At 39.5% G+C, this 15,687-nt stretch overlaps 1 protein-coding gene across 2 annotated transcripts in view; it reads right to left on the reverse strand.

The window, feature by feature from the left end:
- Positions 1-15,687, reverse strand: part of tmem131 (transmembrane protein 131) — a 191,722-nt gene that overhangs the window by 57,123 nt on the left and 118,912 nt on the right. For both annotated transcript variants that reach the window (XM_063054492.1, XM_063054491.1), the window contains 7 exons: positions 13,683-13,763; positions 11,751-11,901; positions 11,604-11,660; positions 10,889-10,950; positions 10,691-10,799; positions 8,271-8,379; positions 1,522-1,675 (listed from right to left, as the gene is read on the reverse strand). In XM_063054492.1, the coding sequence (XP_062910562.1) occupies positions 1,522-1,675; positions 8,271-8,379; positions 10,691-10,799; positions 10,889-10,950; positions 11,604-11,660; positions 11,751-11,901; positions 13,683-13,763 (723 nt within the window). The remainder of the gene's footprint in view (positions 1-1,521; positions 1,676-8,270; positions 8,380-10,690; positions 10,800-10,888; positions 10,951-11,603; positions 11,661-11,750; positions 11,902-13,682; positions 13,764-15,687) is intronic.

The raw sequence follows: 15,687 nt of genomic DNA on the forward strand, positions 1-15,687 counted from the left end.
AGCTATTTTGGGTGTCAAACCTCCTTGACATACTATTGAAATACTTCCTTGAAATACTTTTGGAACTGCAGTCATCCAACTTTTGTAGATTGCAGCAAGGTGGTTTTCAGTAATTAGATAAATTACTAAGAAAATACCTCTCCTCTGACCAGCAGCTGCAGCTTATCCAATTATGTTATCTACAATAACAATTCCCCAAAAAGCTCTGAGGAATTCAGTAATACTAATGCGTGAAAATCAAAGGATGGTGATTATGTGTATGGTCATGCACTTTGGTAGAAGAAATGAAACGGTTGACTATTTTCTAAATGGAGAGAAAATACAAAAAAACTGAGGCGCAAAGGGACTTGGAAGTCCTTGTGCAGGATTCCCTAAAGGTTAATTTGCAGGTTGAGTCTGTGGTGTAAAAGGCAAATGCAATGTTAGCATTCATTTCAAGAGGACTAGTATATAACAGCAAGGATGTAATGTTGAAACTTTATGAAGCATTGGTGAGATCTCACTTGAGTATTGTGAGCAAGTTTGGGCCACTTATCTTAGAAAGGATGTGCTGAAACTGAAGAGGGTTCAAAGGAGATTCATGAAAATGATTCTAGGATTGAATGGCTTGTTATAATAAGAGCATTTGATGACTCTGGGCTTGTATTCACTAGATTTCAGAAGAATGAGGGGTGACCTCATTGAAACCTAAAAATGGTGAAAGGGCTTGATAGACTGGATGTGGAGAGGATGCTTCCTATACTGGGAGATCTACGACAAGAGGACACAACCTCAGAGTAGAGGGGCATCCTTTTAGAACAGAGATGAGCAGGATTTCTTTAGCCAGAGAGTGGTGACTCTGGAATCCTTTGCCACAGGCAGCTGTGGAGGCCAAGTCTTTAGGTATATTTAAGGCAGGGATTGATGAATTCTTGATTGGTCAGGGCATGAAGAGATATGGGGAAAAGGTAGGAGACTGGAGCTAAGAGGAACATTGGATCAGCCATGATGAAATTGCGAAGCAGACTTGATAGACCAAGTGGCCTAATTCTGCTCCTATATCTAATCGTCCTATGGAAAATTAAAGGATGATGATTAGACTTTCTTATCAGAGAAAGACATTGTCTACAATCGTGTGATATAAATGTTTAATGCTACAAATATCAGAACATCACCTTGCGCATGTTACATGTGGCATGGGCGCTCAAGATTTGAAAAGCTATTGTGTAATCAACAACACACAAATGGAAATGTTCCATTCCCAACACAAAGGGTCACTGAAGCGGCAGCTGAAGATAGCAGGTCACATCCAGCAGAAAGCTGCAAGGTAATATGAGAACAAACATCTGATGCTCTGATGACTGGCCAATATATTATGGTATTAATACCATATTATCAAATGTTATTTTGGCATCAAGGACTATTGCTCTCCCTTCACTTCACACATTTAGCTTTTTATAACCATGCCTGGGTCAAGACTAATTCTGAAATTCAACAATTTACTGCTGGAAAAATAAAAGGTAAACACATACAAACACTTACCTTGAACATTGTCTTTGCATCCTCCGGCAAAGAAACATTGTGTATAATAATTGGAAAATTGAACGTATTTGTTAGATATATTGGCCTCTCCACGGGATCTGTTGGACTGTCCCTGATATGAAAGAGTGTTGCTGCATGATCATATCCCAAGTACCTGTGAATCACAAAGAGTGTCATATTTTTCCTTGTGGCCTTGGTTTTACTGTCAGCCAAATCTCGGAAGGGATTCTCAATTTAATAGGAAATGCTCAAAACAAAACAAAATAAAATCATCCTATAGTTTAGCATTGAGTAACATAATAGATGACAATCTGGTGCCAGTTTTAATTGAAACTCTGGTTGTCATTGTAATTATAAGATATCTTACAATGATTTGGAGAAGGCAGGTGATGGCATGGGTGGGGGGGAATGGAGAGAATGAGGGCTAACGTGTACAGTGTTAAGTCTATTCTTTGCATCAGTGTTATGCCTCCAAAAAGAAAGTTTGAAATAAAAAAAGACTATTTGTGTTATGTGATGATGAAAATATCAGGTTGTTGCAAATTTCCTTTAGCTCTTACTGGGTTTGGACTCAGTGTATGAAGGTATAGAAACACAAACCAGTTTTCTAATACCTAGTTAAAGAGTGGTGACTGTAGTTATGCTGAAAGAGCACCTGTCAAGTTGCACATCACCTTTCACTATCAGGTTCTTTCATTGATGGGAGTATGGGCCATACCAACTGTGATGCCTATCCATATTAATCCCATTGCCCACATTAGGCCTGTACCTCTCTACTATTCTTATTCAATTATATGTCCAATTGCACTTTAAATGCTGCAAATTCATTGAATAGTTATCAACACCAATTTAATCACGACATTAATACCTTAGCAAACTATATTCTTTGCAGAGTTTGCTGAGAAAAAGCGTGCCTGCTCTCCCAGTTGAAATTTATATATGCTCTCAGGAGCAGAGATGACAAGATTTATGGAGAAAGAATGGCAAGAATGGAATCTCAGATCGGACACAAGTGTAATGTGTCAAAGAAAATAATCTTCCAATGTACTACAACAGCACATGCAAAATGATTTTGGCATAATAAAAGCTCAAAGTAATTTGCAGGAAGTCAACCAGACAAAAAATTGACAGAGCTGGAAGTGGAGATAAAAGGATAGTTGACCAAGCACTTGCATTTTGTCACCCATCTTTGAACATCTGGAAGAAAGGGTGTCGGGTCACAGGAAGAAGGAAGCGTAGATAGGTAGAAGTATGACTAACAATAGTGTGGCAAAGGGGCTGTACTATAGAGATAAACTGGATGAACACTGTCTTGAAAGATAGGATTCAAGATCATTTTTTATCATTCTTCAGTGAGTGTAAGAGAAAAAATATAATTGTTACTTCTGATCCAACGCAGCATAATAAAAACACAATAAGTATAAATAACAAAAAATATAAATATAAAGGCAATCCTATAGACACATTGTACAATTAACTGTTAAGTGTGGCCAAATGTACACAAGAATAGCTTATAGAGCCATGTAAAAGTATTCAGTCCCCAACAATTTGCTCACATAAATCAGTATTACAACCAGGGATTTTGGTCAATTTAACTGAGAGCGTTAATTTGTGAATCACATGCCCCTTTTTTCACAGTACAGCCAAAAAAACCCAGAAAAGTGTAAAGCATGAAACAAAAAAACTGAGAACTGAAATGTCAGTAGTTCAAAGTATTCATCCCACTTTGCTCAGTGCTTAGTTGAACTACGTCTTGCAGTTATTACAGCCAATAGTCTTTTTGGTTTGCACAACATAATGGAGGAAGATTTGCCCACTCCTCCTCGCAAAATTGTTCAAGATGTGCCACGTTAGTTTAGGAGCGGTAGTGGATGTTTGATTGGTTTAAGATCACTCTGACTGGACCTCTCAAGGACATCGATTTTCTTCATTTGAAGCCACTCTATGGTTGCTCTGGCAGTGTATTTCCCGTCATTGTCCTGCTGAAAGACGAACTCCCTCTCAAATTTGAGCTTTCTGGCAGAGGCTAGCATGCTTTTATCCAGGATCTCTCTGTATTTAGCAGCATTCATCTTCCCATCAATTCTGACCGGATTTCCAGTCCCTGCAGCTGAAATGCATCCCTATAGAACATTACTACCTCTACCATACTTTACAGTGGGTATGGTGTTATCTGGTTGACACGTAGTATTTGATTTACGTCTCATGCACTACTTAATGTTGAGGCCAAGTTCCACAAGAGTCTCATTGGTCTAAGACCTTCTTCCACATCTTCACAGCATCTTCTAAGTGATGCTTTGCAAAGGCTTTACAGGTAAGGATAAGACTTTTTTTTTATAAATCAAGTGGTACATGTGTAAATCCAGTGTTGCACATCAGACTGGAAATCTGGTCAGGATTGATGGAAAGGTGAGTGCTGATAAATAGAGAGATCTTGGATTAAAAACCTGCTGGTGTCTGCCAGAAAGCTTAAACCGGGGAGGAGGCTGGTCTTTCAGCAGGACGACCCAAAGCACACTGCTAGGGCAACCATGGAGTGGCTTCAAATGAAGAAAATTGATCGTCTTGGTTAGCCAGTCAGAGTGGTGACCTTAAATTGATCGAACATCTCCATCAAAATCTCAAGATTGCTATCTACTGCCGCTTCCCAACTAACCTGACACAGCTTGAGCAATTTTACAAGGAGGAATGGGCATATCTTTCTCCATCATGTTGTGCAAAACTACTAGAGACCTATCCAAAAAGACTACTGGCTGTAATAGTGGTGAGAGGTGGTTCAAATAAATACTGAGCAAAGTGGGATGTGAATACTTTTGAACTGCTGACATTTCAGTTTTTGAATTTCTAGTTTTTCCATCATTACAATTTTCCTTGCTTTCTGGATTCTACTGTGGAAAAAGGTGGCAGGGTGGAGATACATCTGTAACAAAAGGATGTGTAAGGCTCTCCTTCCACCTGCTAGCCTGCAGACCACTCTTCGATAAAGTGTAGCACCTGCTTAACCAAACCCCCCTCACCCCGATCAGGGTCACGTGAAGCCATGGTGGATGATCGCATGAGCGGCTGGTACATATCACAAGTCCTGGTTATGCGACCACTGATACCAGACAGATAATGGATGAGGTCACCCATCTTGCCCAGAAGGCAGCAATGGCAAACCACTTCTGTAGAAGTAGTTGCCAAGAACAATCATGGTCATGGAAAGACCATGCTCGCCCATGTCATACAACATGGCACATACTGAAAATGTGTAAAAAAAAAGGAGCATGTGATTCACAAATAAAAATTCTCAGTTAAGTTGATCAAAATCCCTGGCTGTAATACTAATTTATGTGAACAAAGGGTTGGGGGCTAAATACTTTTATAAGGCACTGTATACACATAGACTGATGGTATATACATAAAGTGATGTCAGGTAGAGGAGCACTTGAACGTAACAATGCTGCAAAGCTTTAAAAGAAACAATATCTCGATACCAAGGAAGATGTTCATAGGGAGTGCTAGACTAATGAGATTCAGAAATTAGAACACAGAAGAATTCCAGAGTTATGCAAAGCATTCAAGGTGTTCAGGGAAAACGTGCTTTCTAACTTAGTTTATCACTTCTTCCCCCATTAAACAAGATTACCTATTTCACAACACAACTTCTGTAGCTCAGATGGGCTGGGTATTTGGACAAAAATAAATTTCTACTGTTTCCTTCTTATTCTTTTCTTTCTCAGAAGCAGCCTGGAATATTTCATCCAAAGCTATTAGCTGCTTTCAAAGGCCATAAAACTTTAGACCAGCAACAGTTCCAGAGACTCCTCTTCGATCCCAATGTTAAGTGCCATCTAAGTGATGTTTGCACATTTTGCCATTCAGCCCTTGACCTATTGCTTTTCCCTCCAGGAACTCCAGTTTCCCTTCACGTGCTTGTTGGCAGTTAGTTGCTATTACAAAGCCATCTCCAGTACAAGTGGGTGACAGAAGAATTGACAAGAGGGTGTTTGGAGAGGGCAAAGAGTTGATGTTAAGGCAGGGGGTGGGGGTAATGAATTGATTAGTGAAGATAGATTCTGATAATCTCTCCATGTGAACCATAAATTAAATTTCCCATTTTTGGCAGGTGGCAGAGTCCAGATGGGACAATTCCACTGTTTCTTTGTAGGAAACACTGGTCTTGAACCCATGAATTCTTCCCACTGCTCAGATAGTGGAAGGGATTCAAAGTAGTTCCCAGTCTACATTTCAATAAAGGTACCCCATGCAAGGCTTATTGAGAAAGTAAAGAAGCATGGGATCCAAGAGGACATTGCTTTGTGGATCTAGAACTGGCTTGCTCACAGAAGGCAAACGGTGGTTGTAGATGGGTCATATTCTGCATGGAGGTTGGTGACCAGTGGTGTGCCTCAGGGATCTGTTCTGGGACCCCTTCTTTTTGTGATTTTTATAAATGACCTGGATGAGGAAGCGGAGGGATGGGTTAGTAAATTTACTGATGACACAAAGGTTGGGGGTGTTGTGGATAGTGTGGAGGGCTGCTAGAGGTTACAATGGGATATTGATAGGATGCAAAACTGGGCTGAGAAGTGGCAGATGGAGTTCAACCCGGGTAAGTGTGAAGTGGTTCATTTTGGTAGGTCAAATATGATGGCAGAATATAGTATTAATGGTAAGACTCTTGGCAGTATGGAGGATTAGAGGAATCTTGGGGTCCAAGTTTATAGGATGCTCAAAGCAGCTGTGCAGGTTGACTCTGTGGTTAAGAAGGCATACAGTGTATTGGCCTTCATCAATCGTGGAATTGAGTTTAGGAGCTGAGGTGGTAATGTTGCAGCTATATAGGACCCTGGTCAGACCCCACTTGGAGTACTGTGCTCAGTTCTGATCGTCTCACTACAGGAAGGATGTGGAAGCCATAGAAAGGGTGCAGAGGAGATTTACAAGGATGTTGCCTGGATTGGGGAGCATGCCTTATGAAAACAGGTTGAGTGAACTTGGCCTTTTCTCCTTGGAGCAACGGACGATGAGAGGTAACCTGATAGAGGTGTATAAGATAATGAGAGGCATTGATTGTGTGGATAGTCAGAGGCTTTTTCCCAGGGCTGAAATGGCTGCCACAGGAGGACACAGGTTTAAGGTGCTTGGGAGTAGATACAGAGGAGATGTAAGGGTTAAGTTGTGTTTTTTTTTTAAAATGCAGAGAGTGGTGAGTGCATGGAATGGGCTGCTGGCAACAGTGGTGGAGGCAGATACGATAGGGTCTTTTAAGAGACTTTTGGATTGGTACATGGAGCTTAGAAAAATCGAGGGCTATGGGTAACCCTAGTAATTTCTAAGGTAGGAACATATTCGGCACAACTTTGTGGGCCGAAGAGCCTGTATTGTGCCTTAGGTTTTCTATGTTTCTATGTTCTACTACGCAGCTTTGTAAAATTTGCTTTCCTGTATTTTATATTATATTTTTATTCAGGGTATGGAGAATAAAGACTCGAAAACCACCCAGGAAAACAAATGAACAGGAGAAATTGAATGCAAGAAACAGTGTAAATGAAGGCTTGAGTTGTAAAGCTATGTGATGACAGTTAGTTCCCAACTACCGTGCAGCAGTTTTTATGGCTTGAAGATCAACCCATATTGTGAGGAGCCGAGTTCTCCAACTGCCCCTGTAAACTGCTTGGATAGCTGGAGCCCCACGCTGGCCACTACTCTCCTGGCCGATGGCACGGGTCAATGTATGAACAACAGTGCACAATATTTTGTAACAATTGATGTTTTTTCATGTATTTCACATTACCTGTTAAATATGAAATGTAGGTAATTCCTGGAAGCACTCAAGTCCTGCAACTTGGCCAGCACAGTTTGCGAGGGCCAAAGTGCCCATTTCTGTGCTGCATGCTTCTGACTCCATAACTTCCATCACCTCCAGTGACATTCCACTACCAGTCATCTTCCCCTCTTAACCCTTGTCGTTCAGCTTTCCAAAGGAAATTTTACTCCCTTGGATCCCAAGATGAACTTGCAACACAACAAACCATCCTCAGGAGTTCTCATTAGCTTTCAGTTATTTTCTCCCTCTTACAACTTCAAGGAGATACAGCATTTGTCCTATTAACTTCTCCGTGCAGTATCTGGGAAGCTCTACCAGCCTTTCAGATGCAGCAGTATTCAATACTCAAGTCTCCTCCATCTTGGAGAAGTCAAATGTACTGTGGCTGACTTGTAAAACACCGCCATCCAATTTGCCAAGAAGGTACTGAGCTTCCAGCCACTTCAATTCTCTACCCTATTCACATGGTCTTTGGCCTTCTATACTGCACAAACAATGTTCAATATAAGCTCAAGGATTAGCTCCACATCGTTTGGCAGAGTACATCACAGTCCTTGCACATAAACAAAATGCATATAAATGCTTCGTTCTGCTTCAACCTGTTTCAAACTTTTCTCCTTTCTACCTTGTTTTTCTTTTTAAAGCAATGGTGACAAATCTGGTCAATGGCCTTTCAGATATTTGCTCTTCTCTCCTTCCTATTCCTCTGCAGTTTAAAACCTGCAGAGGTCTGATGATGAATATTGTCCATTTTTCTCTGCTGAATAATCTTTCACCCAATGAGTGCTTCCAGCTTTTGGTCCATGTTTTGGATTTCCACCATAATTTTGTTTTTGTTCCAATTAACTGCAAATTTCTTTTTAAGGTATGAATAATCCACTTTTATTTCCCTTTTGAACATCAACAATACTCACAACAATGAAACATTTTGACTTACCCTTCTAACACCTCTGCCTGGTATGGAATTTCAAGTTTTGAGTAAGTTTTTTCTTTAGCTTTCACAGTTATTTTCCCAGAAAACTGCAACGTTCTTTTTGCTTTTGAAGCTGAAATGAAATACAAATGATAGACTCATAATGAAGTTCTTTGGTAACAACTTTTCTCCCTGCCATAGTTTGTAGTACATAGACTTCAGTGCCCACATAAGGTACACATGCTTGTTAATGCAAATGATCTAATCAGTCAATCATGTGGTAGCAACTTAATGCATAAAAGCATGCAGATATGGTCAAGAGGTTCCGTTGTTGTTTAGACCAATCAGAATGATGGGAGAGAAATATGATCTAAGTGACTTTGACCATAGAATGATTATTGGTGGTTTCAGCATTTTAGGAACACCTGATCTTCTGGGATTTTCACAAGCAACAGGCTCTAGAGTTTACAGAGAATGGTGTGAGAAACATAAAAACATCCAGTGAGTGGAATATCTACAGGGCGAAAACATCTTGTTAATGAATGAGGTCAGAGGAGAACAGCCAGACTGGTTCAAGCTGATAAGAAGGCGACAGGAACTCAAATAACCATGTGTTACAACAGTGGTGTGCAAAAGAGCAGTGGTCCGCGGACCGATACCGATCCGCGAAGAATGCAGCGGCGCAGCGGTAGCCGGGACCTAATTAACCAGGCAGCACCTAATTAATTAGCTTGTTTATCTCGGCTTTTTTCTTACAGACGTGCTGGGTGCGTCCCAGCTACCGCTGCATTCTTCGCGGATTGGTATCGGTCCGCGGCCCGGAGATTGAGGTCCACTGCAGAAGAGCATCTCTGAATGCACAACACAAACCTTGAAATGGATGGGCTACAGCAGCAGAAGACCATGAACATACAATCAGTGGTTACTTTATTAGGTGCAGGAGTACTAAATAAAGTGGCCATGGTGTAATAACTTAATTGAATTTGTCAGTTGGATTTGTACATTTCTAAAATTATGATCCATTCTACATATATCAACCACATTAAATTAAATGTATCACAGAATTCAAAGTGTAATATGACTCAGTTTACAGATCTGTTCAAAATAAGTTACCTACTATTTCAATTTGTCAAAAAGATTTGCGCTTGGTTTTCTCTCCTTCAGGCACAGGAGGAAAGTAAGGGGTGAGAATTTGATATTTCATACAAGGTATAGTAAAGTATACAAGGTATGATAGAGTAGATATGGAGCACAACTTCCATTGGTATTATGGTCAAAAGTTTTATATTCTGCAAAGAAAACACCTCGTGGTTATTTGGGATATTATCATAAAAAACTAACAGAAGCCGAATAAAAGGGTGTTTTCCAAAGAGGAACTATGTACAAATGTTAAGGAGATGGCTCTGGGGAAAAGGATAAGGAAGTGGGTTCCATTAGAAGTGTCTTCTACAAACTCAGTTAGCCAAACGGTCACTTCCTATGCTGTATAATTTATTTTTGTTCACATTCTGTTCCAATGAATGACATTTTAATTCAGGTCAAGATGGCACCAGCAAACAATGGCTCCGTCCTGCTGACAGTTCACAAAACTACCTTCACATCTTTGAGTCTGCTACTAAGCTGCATGTGATTGGAAGCTGTGATTTTCATTTTGGTGGTGTTCTGAGACCAATGGAGTGATCAGATATTTGGCTGTCTCCGAGTGACTTCACAAAGGTTTGGAGCAGAGTGGTGTGTGGTCTGGAGGTCTGGAAGCCTGGAGACGAAGCTCGACTCCATTGCTTCTCTCTGATTGAGGCGCTGAGCAAGGATGAGGATGAGATCAGGAGGACGGGTGGATGTTTGCCATCATCTGCCTGCATTTGGCACCGTTTTCCTCTCCCTCCAGCTAGCTGATGGGAGGACGGTGCAGGAGCCTTGGGATCCACATTGCCAGGATTGATCAACGATGCCATGGGCTTGTTTTGGGGAAGTTTGAGGTTCATGTTGCACGTCTCTGGATACTGGTTACTCTTTCTTTATTGTTTTCGAGAGGTATTATCGTGGCGTTTGATGCAGACTGGGGCACTTCAGCAAAGAATTGCCTGCGGCCTGCACTGGCGCTGAACTGAAGTAGGCTGAATAATGCTGGACTCCTGGTTTGATGTTTGATATTCTATGTATTGTTCACTTGCTTTCTGTCGTTTGTGCAATTAGTTCTATTTTTGCGTGTTGGGTGTTTGATTTTTTTTGGCATGAGTTTCATGGTGTTTCTTTACTTCATGGCTACCCGTGGGAGGGACGAATCTCAGTTGTATTCTGTATACATACTCCGAATTTATATATATTACATAGAACTACCCGAATCACTTCATACTGCAGAAGAAAGATATTTTGTCAATACGTACTTTCAACATTTAATATCTAAACTCAGCTTAATTTTTTTTTAAAAAGAATTCACTTACCATCAAATATAATACTTGCAACTTTGGTATATTTTGTTTCTGATGCCTTCAGTGTAATTGGCTTAAAGTCTACTGTAACAGCTTCATTTGGTGAAGATGGTTTAATACTCTAAAAACCAAACCAGTATACATTTGTCACAAAACAGATGTAATCAAATGCATAATTTTATTCTAAAGTCACGAAGAGTAATAACTTACTGTTATCGGTACATCTTTTGCTCCTGAATTTAATAAATGAAGGTTTAAAACTTTTGGAAGATCTGCAGAGAAATTACATGATGTCATTTTTGTTGCTTGCATTTACGAGCCAAATGTCGATTTAAAAAATTTAAATCATTAAGTAAGACAATCTTTTTTTCTTTGTGGAGACCACACTGCATCTAACGTACACGAGAAGCCAAATAATCTGCAAATAACTCCTATACTTCAAGAGATAAAATAGGCAAGCCATAAAAGAAAGTCCACCCCTCCCCAAATACTCCATTGAGGGGCAGAACTTTCCTTAATCAAATAAGCTAATCTGAAATTACAGTATATCCAAAAATAGTCATACTACACATTGTAACCTGGAATAAAACTGACAGTAATGCTGAAAGAACACTACCTATAACACAAGACATTTTGATGCAATCTGGTCTGTCCAAGTACGGAATCACGAGTTACTAAAAACCTTATAAAACTGCATAGATGTGAAAGAGTCCAATGCAGCTTCCTACAGGCCTCAAGGACCATTTCTTCACAAGTGCAAGATAATAGCAATAACAGATGAAAAAGATAAAGTTCTGAGCAAAGTGAGTAAAGTTTAGTGATGACAAGAACAGATGGTGTCAACACTGGGTTTAGCAGAAGGAATGCAGAGCAGATCAATGATCGAGATCGAACTTTCAAATAATTAATAAATTTCCTAGCTCACCTTGAGATCGTAATGTACCAAAATCTAACATTTCTGTTGAGGAGTAAATTCCAGGTGCTGTAACAATAATAATTTTTATTTAAATCCAGAAAATTATACATTAAAAATTGAATAGAAAATATGGAGCAAAACATTTATTTGACTTACCTGTTGTAACTTCCACTTCCACAGGTAAAATAAGGAACTCTGTATTGTCTGACGCATTTGTTTTTATTCTGATAAAAGCTGTGTGATTATCTGCTTCTCTTGAAGAAAAACTGGCTCGCATTACAGCTTTTGTTTCATAAGGTGGAATCTCCTATTGAAAAACAAAAAAAAACTGATAAGGAAAATTATATACAAAGAATCAGATAGATCGAAATTATACTTTAATAAGATGACACCTCACTCTCACCCTGGAAGCATACCAACCACATGATCACAACCTGTTTATGTTTTGAGTACATATGCCAGATGTGCTTTCGGATATTATTAGATGGAGTATTCAGATGTTACACAAGATTAAGTGAAATATTTTGTCACGATCACGAGAAAAGCTATGACATATCTTTCTGACTTTGTAGAATAGTTTCAGAATAAAAACATGCCTTAGAAGGGAATTTCATTAGAGAAAGATGTTTTAGTTCCTTTTATACTCTTTCAAAATTCCCAAATGAATGGCACTTAAGCATGTATATACTAACATACCAATGCAATTCAGTTTTAACCATTCCTTACCCTTGTTAAAATCCATTTCAGAAATACATATTTAGTTCCAGCAATCCAGAACAGAGCAAGATCTGTGAAGAAAAACCTTAGCAACATCCACCTATCAATTCCACCTAATGTATTTAACTAAAAAAGAATTTCCATTTTCAGCTATTGAAAATTTGCATAGGATAAAAGAACACTAGCTTTAGACTGCAAATCTTTAAAATGAGATTCAAATTCAGTGTGTTTTATGTTTGTTTATGCATCTATATGCAAATGTGTTGGCCAAACCCAAAGTGATGACTCAGAGGACCCTACTCAAATGACTTGGCTAACCTCACCAAAAGGACTACCAGTCCCGCTGAAGGGTCTCGGCCCGAAATGCAGACTGTACTGAAGACTGAAATGCAGACCGCCCACCGCCCCAACAACCCCCCAACCCATAGATGACGCCTGGCCTGCTGAGTTCCTCCAGCATTTTGTGTGTTGTTCTGATCTCCGGCATCTGCAGATTTTCTTGTTTGTGACTGGACAATCAGACTACATCACGAATGGTGATCAAGAAAACCTTCCCGCCACCCGACATTTGTTCTACCTGCTAATAGTACCATACCAAGTTCAAGGACCCAGATAACATCTTGGCATCCAAGGATTTATATTATGAGGAAAACTCATTGACAAAAGTACTATGGCTGCTTGGGTTCCTATAAAACATTTCTAAATACTGAAAGGAACTGATTGAAGAATAGCTCCACTTACTTATTTGAAATAGCCTCAAAGCAGATCCCTAGACATTCACACAACTTACCCACTCATTTATTTACTTCAGTATTGTACTGGGTAGCAATGGCAAAACCTTGCTGTTTGCCATTAGATCATAAAACAGATACCAACTTTAGGTTTAAAACACATGTGTTAATTCACAGAAACAGGTCCTTTGGCCCATCTAGTCCATGGCAAACTATGATTCTGCCTAATCCCATTGACCTGCACCCAGATCACAGCCCTCCATGCCCCTTCCATCACGTGGCAGCTAAAGTGTGAGTGTTCCTCCACAGGTGATACCATGTTTTCTCCAGCATAATCACAAAGTAGCAATCTTAGATTCATATTTACAAATTATTCTCAATGTAAACCCTACTCAAATATACCAGCTTTAAAATTTTTTACTTTTGTGATCTGTAACTTGCAGGTAATGGACTATAAATGGCCAAAAGTTTCAAGCACCTATCTCAAGCCCACAAAAAGAAATCAGTCTATTTTCAATTAAATGTTTGGTTCAATTAAACACTACTCCATTGCAATGATGAAAGATAATTAAATAAATAGTATTTATTTCATATTGACCACTCTAGGAGAATAATGAAGTGCTGAACATATTACACTCACCCATAATTTTCTAGGGCCTTCTGGTTGACCTGTTGGAAGTTCCAAGTGCAGATCTCCTCCACTTGAATACATTTCAACTACCTGGTAAAACAAAACGCAAATCTTGGCCACTAGCAAAATGTTTTGTCAAAGGTTTGTGAAAATTGTTTCTATTTCAATATAGCTGGGTCCTGAAACACAAGAAATCTTTACATCATTTTAGTCTTGCATTGTGTGGAATGCAATGACTAGCTCCAATCAGATTTCAAAAATGCTCAGGGATTTCTGGATATATGAAACATACCTGCCACTAAACTCAATATTTCAGCAAGACAGGCAATTGCATTTCAATTTTAATTGCCAGGAGTAAACTGCACATACACGGGGCTCTCTTCAACAGAAGAAATGGCATTCGATTTGCAGGTGCCAATCAGTGTAAATAGTTCATTGGTTAACTGTCTAACGGCTAGCCAATGAATAAATGCATTGCCAGACTCAAAACCAAATTTTAGGTATTCCATGCTGTTCCCATTTTTAGTACTTGCATTTTTGCACCTCCAATCTTGAAGGTGGCAACCAGTGTGGAAACGTTTTCACAGGGAGTACCAGCCCTCCAGTGTTTCTTCTACTTTCCAGGTGAATATGGATAATAAGCTGACTACTGAACAAGAGGAGTTAGAACAGACTAATCCAATTTAGTTTTTCTCTTCACCAAAAGGGTGTGCCTTGCTCAGGTTGATGGGCATTTAGTCACTTGGACCAGTTACCTTCTTAAGTGAATGATGCTTATAGAAAATGCATAACTTTCTTTTGGAACAAATACACCTCAAGACTTCACGGACTCCATTTGTAAATGATTCGCCATGCTAACACAAAGCATGCTTGCCCACTGAAAAAGAGCACTTTCCCAAAATACTAAGTGCTGCCAAAAAATATTCAAGTACAGTTGCCCTTATTTACTTAGCAGACCTAATCTATTCATTTTGCCAACTCTGATTCCTTCACATTATAAGTTTTTGTACCAGAACCCTGCAATGGCTACATAAGCTTTAATGGACTCCTACCAGCAACCATTCCTGGTTACTATAGGGAAACTGATGCTATTGTGTGGGATATTAAGTGGGATATTAAGTTAAAGAGCAACTTCACAAGTTATAAAGGATCTCAGTCTCAATCTACAGTGACAAGCAAAAGTTTGGGCTCCCCGGTCAAAATTTCTGTTGCTATGAATAGATAAGCAAGTAAAAGATGAACTGATTTCCAAAAAGCATAAGGTGAAAGACGACATATCTCTTTCATATTTTAAGAAAACTTTTATTATTTCCATCTTTTATATTTTCAAGGCAACAAAAAAGAAAAAGGGCTTGAAGCAAAAGTTTGGGCACCCTGTATGGCAGCACTTAGTAATAACCCCTTTGGCAAGTATCATAGCTTGTAAACGCTTTTTGTAACCAGCTAAGAGTCTTTCAATTCTTGTTTGGGGGATTTTCACCCATTCTTCCTTGCAAAAGGCTTCTAGGTCTGTGAGATTCTTGGGCCGTCTTGCATGCACTGCTCTTTTGAGGTCTATCCACAGATTCTCGATGATGTTTATGAAAGGGGACTGTGAGGACCATGGCAAAACCTTCAGCTTGCGCCTCTTGAGGTAGTCCATTGTGGATTTTGAGGTGTGCTTCGGTTCATTATCCTGTTGTAGAAGCCATCCTCTTTTCATCTTCGGCTTTTTTACAGACGGTGTGATGTTTGCTTCCAGAATTTGCTGGTATTTAATTGAATTCATTCTTCCCTCTACCAGTAAATGTTGCCTGTGCCACTGGCTGCAACACAAGTCCAAAGCATGATCGATCCACCCCCGTGCTTAACAGTTGGAGAGGGGTTCTTTTCATTTAATTTTGCACCCTTTTTTCTCCAAACATACCTTTGCTCATTGCAGCCAAAAAATTCTATTCAAAAGGATCAAAGGAACATCTAAACAAGCCTGATGCATTTTGGAAACAAGTCCTGTGGACTGATGAAGTTAAAATAG

The sequence above is a fragment of the Mobula hypostoma genome, chromosome 7 (genome assembly GCF_963921235.1).
Source record: "Mobula hypostoma chromosome 7, sMobHyp1.1, whole genome shotgun sequence".
In the NCBI taxonomy this organism is placed as follows: domain Eukaryota; kingdom Metazoa; phylum Chordata; class Chondrichthyes; order Myliobatiformes; family Myliobatidae; genus Mobula; species Mobula hypostoma.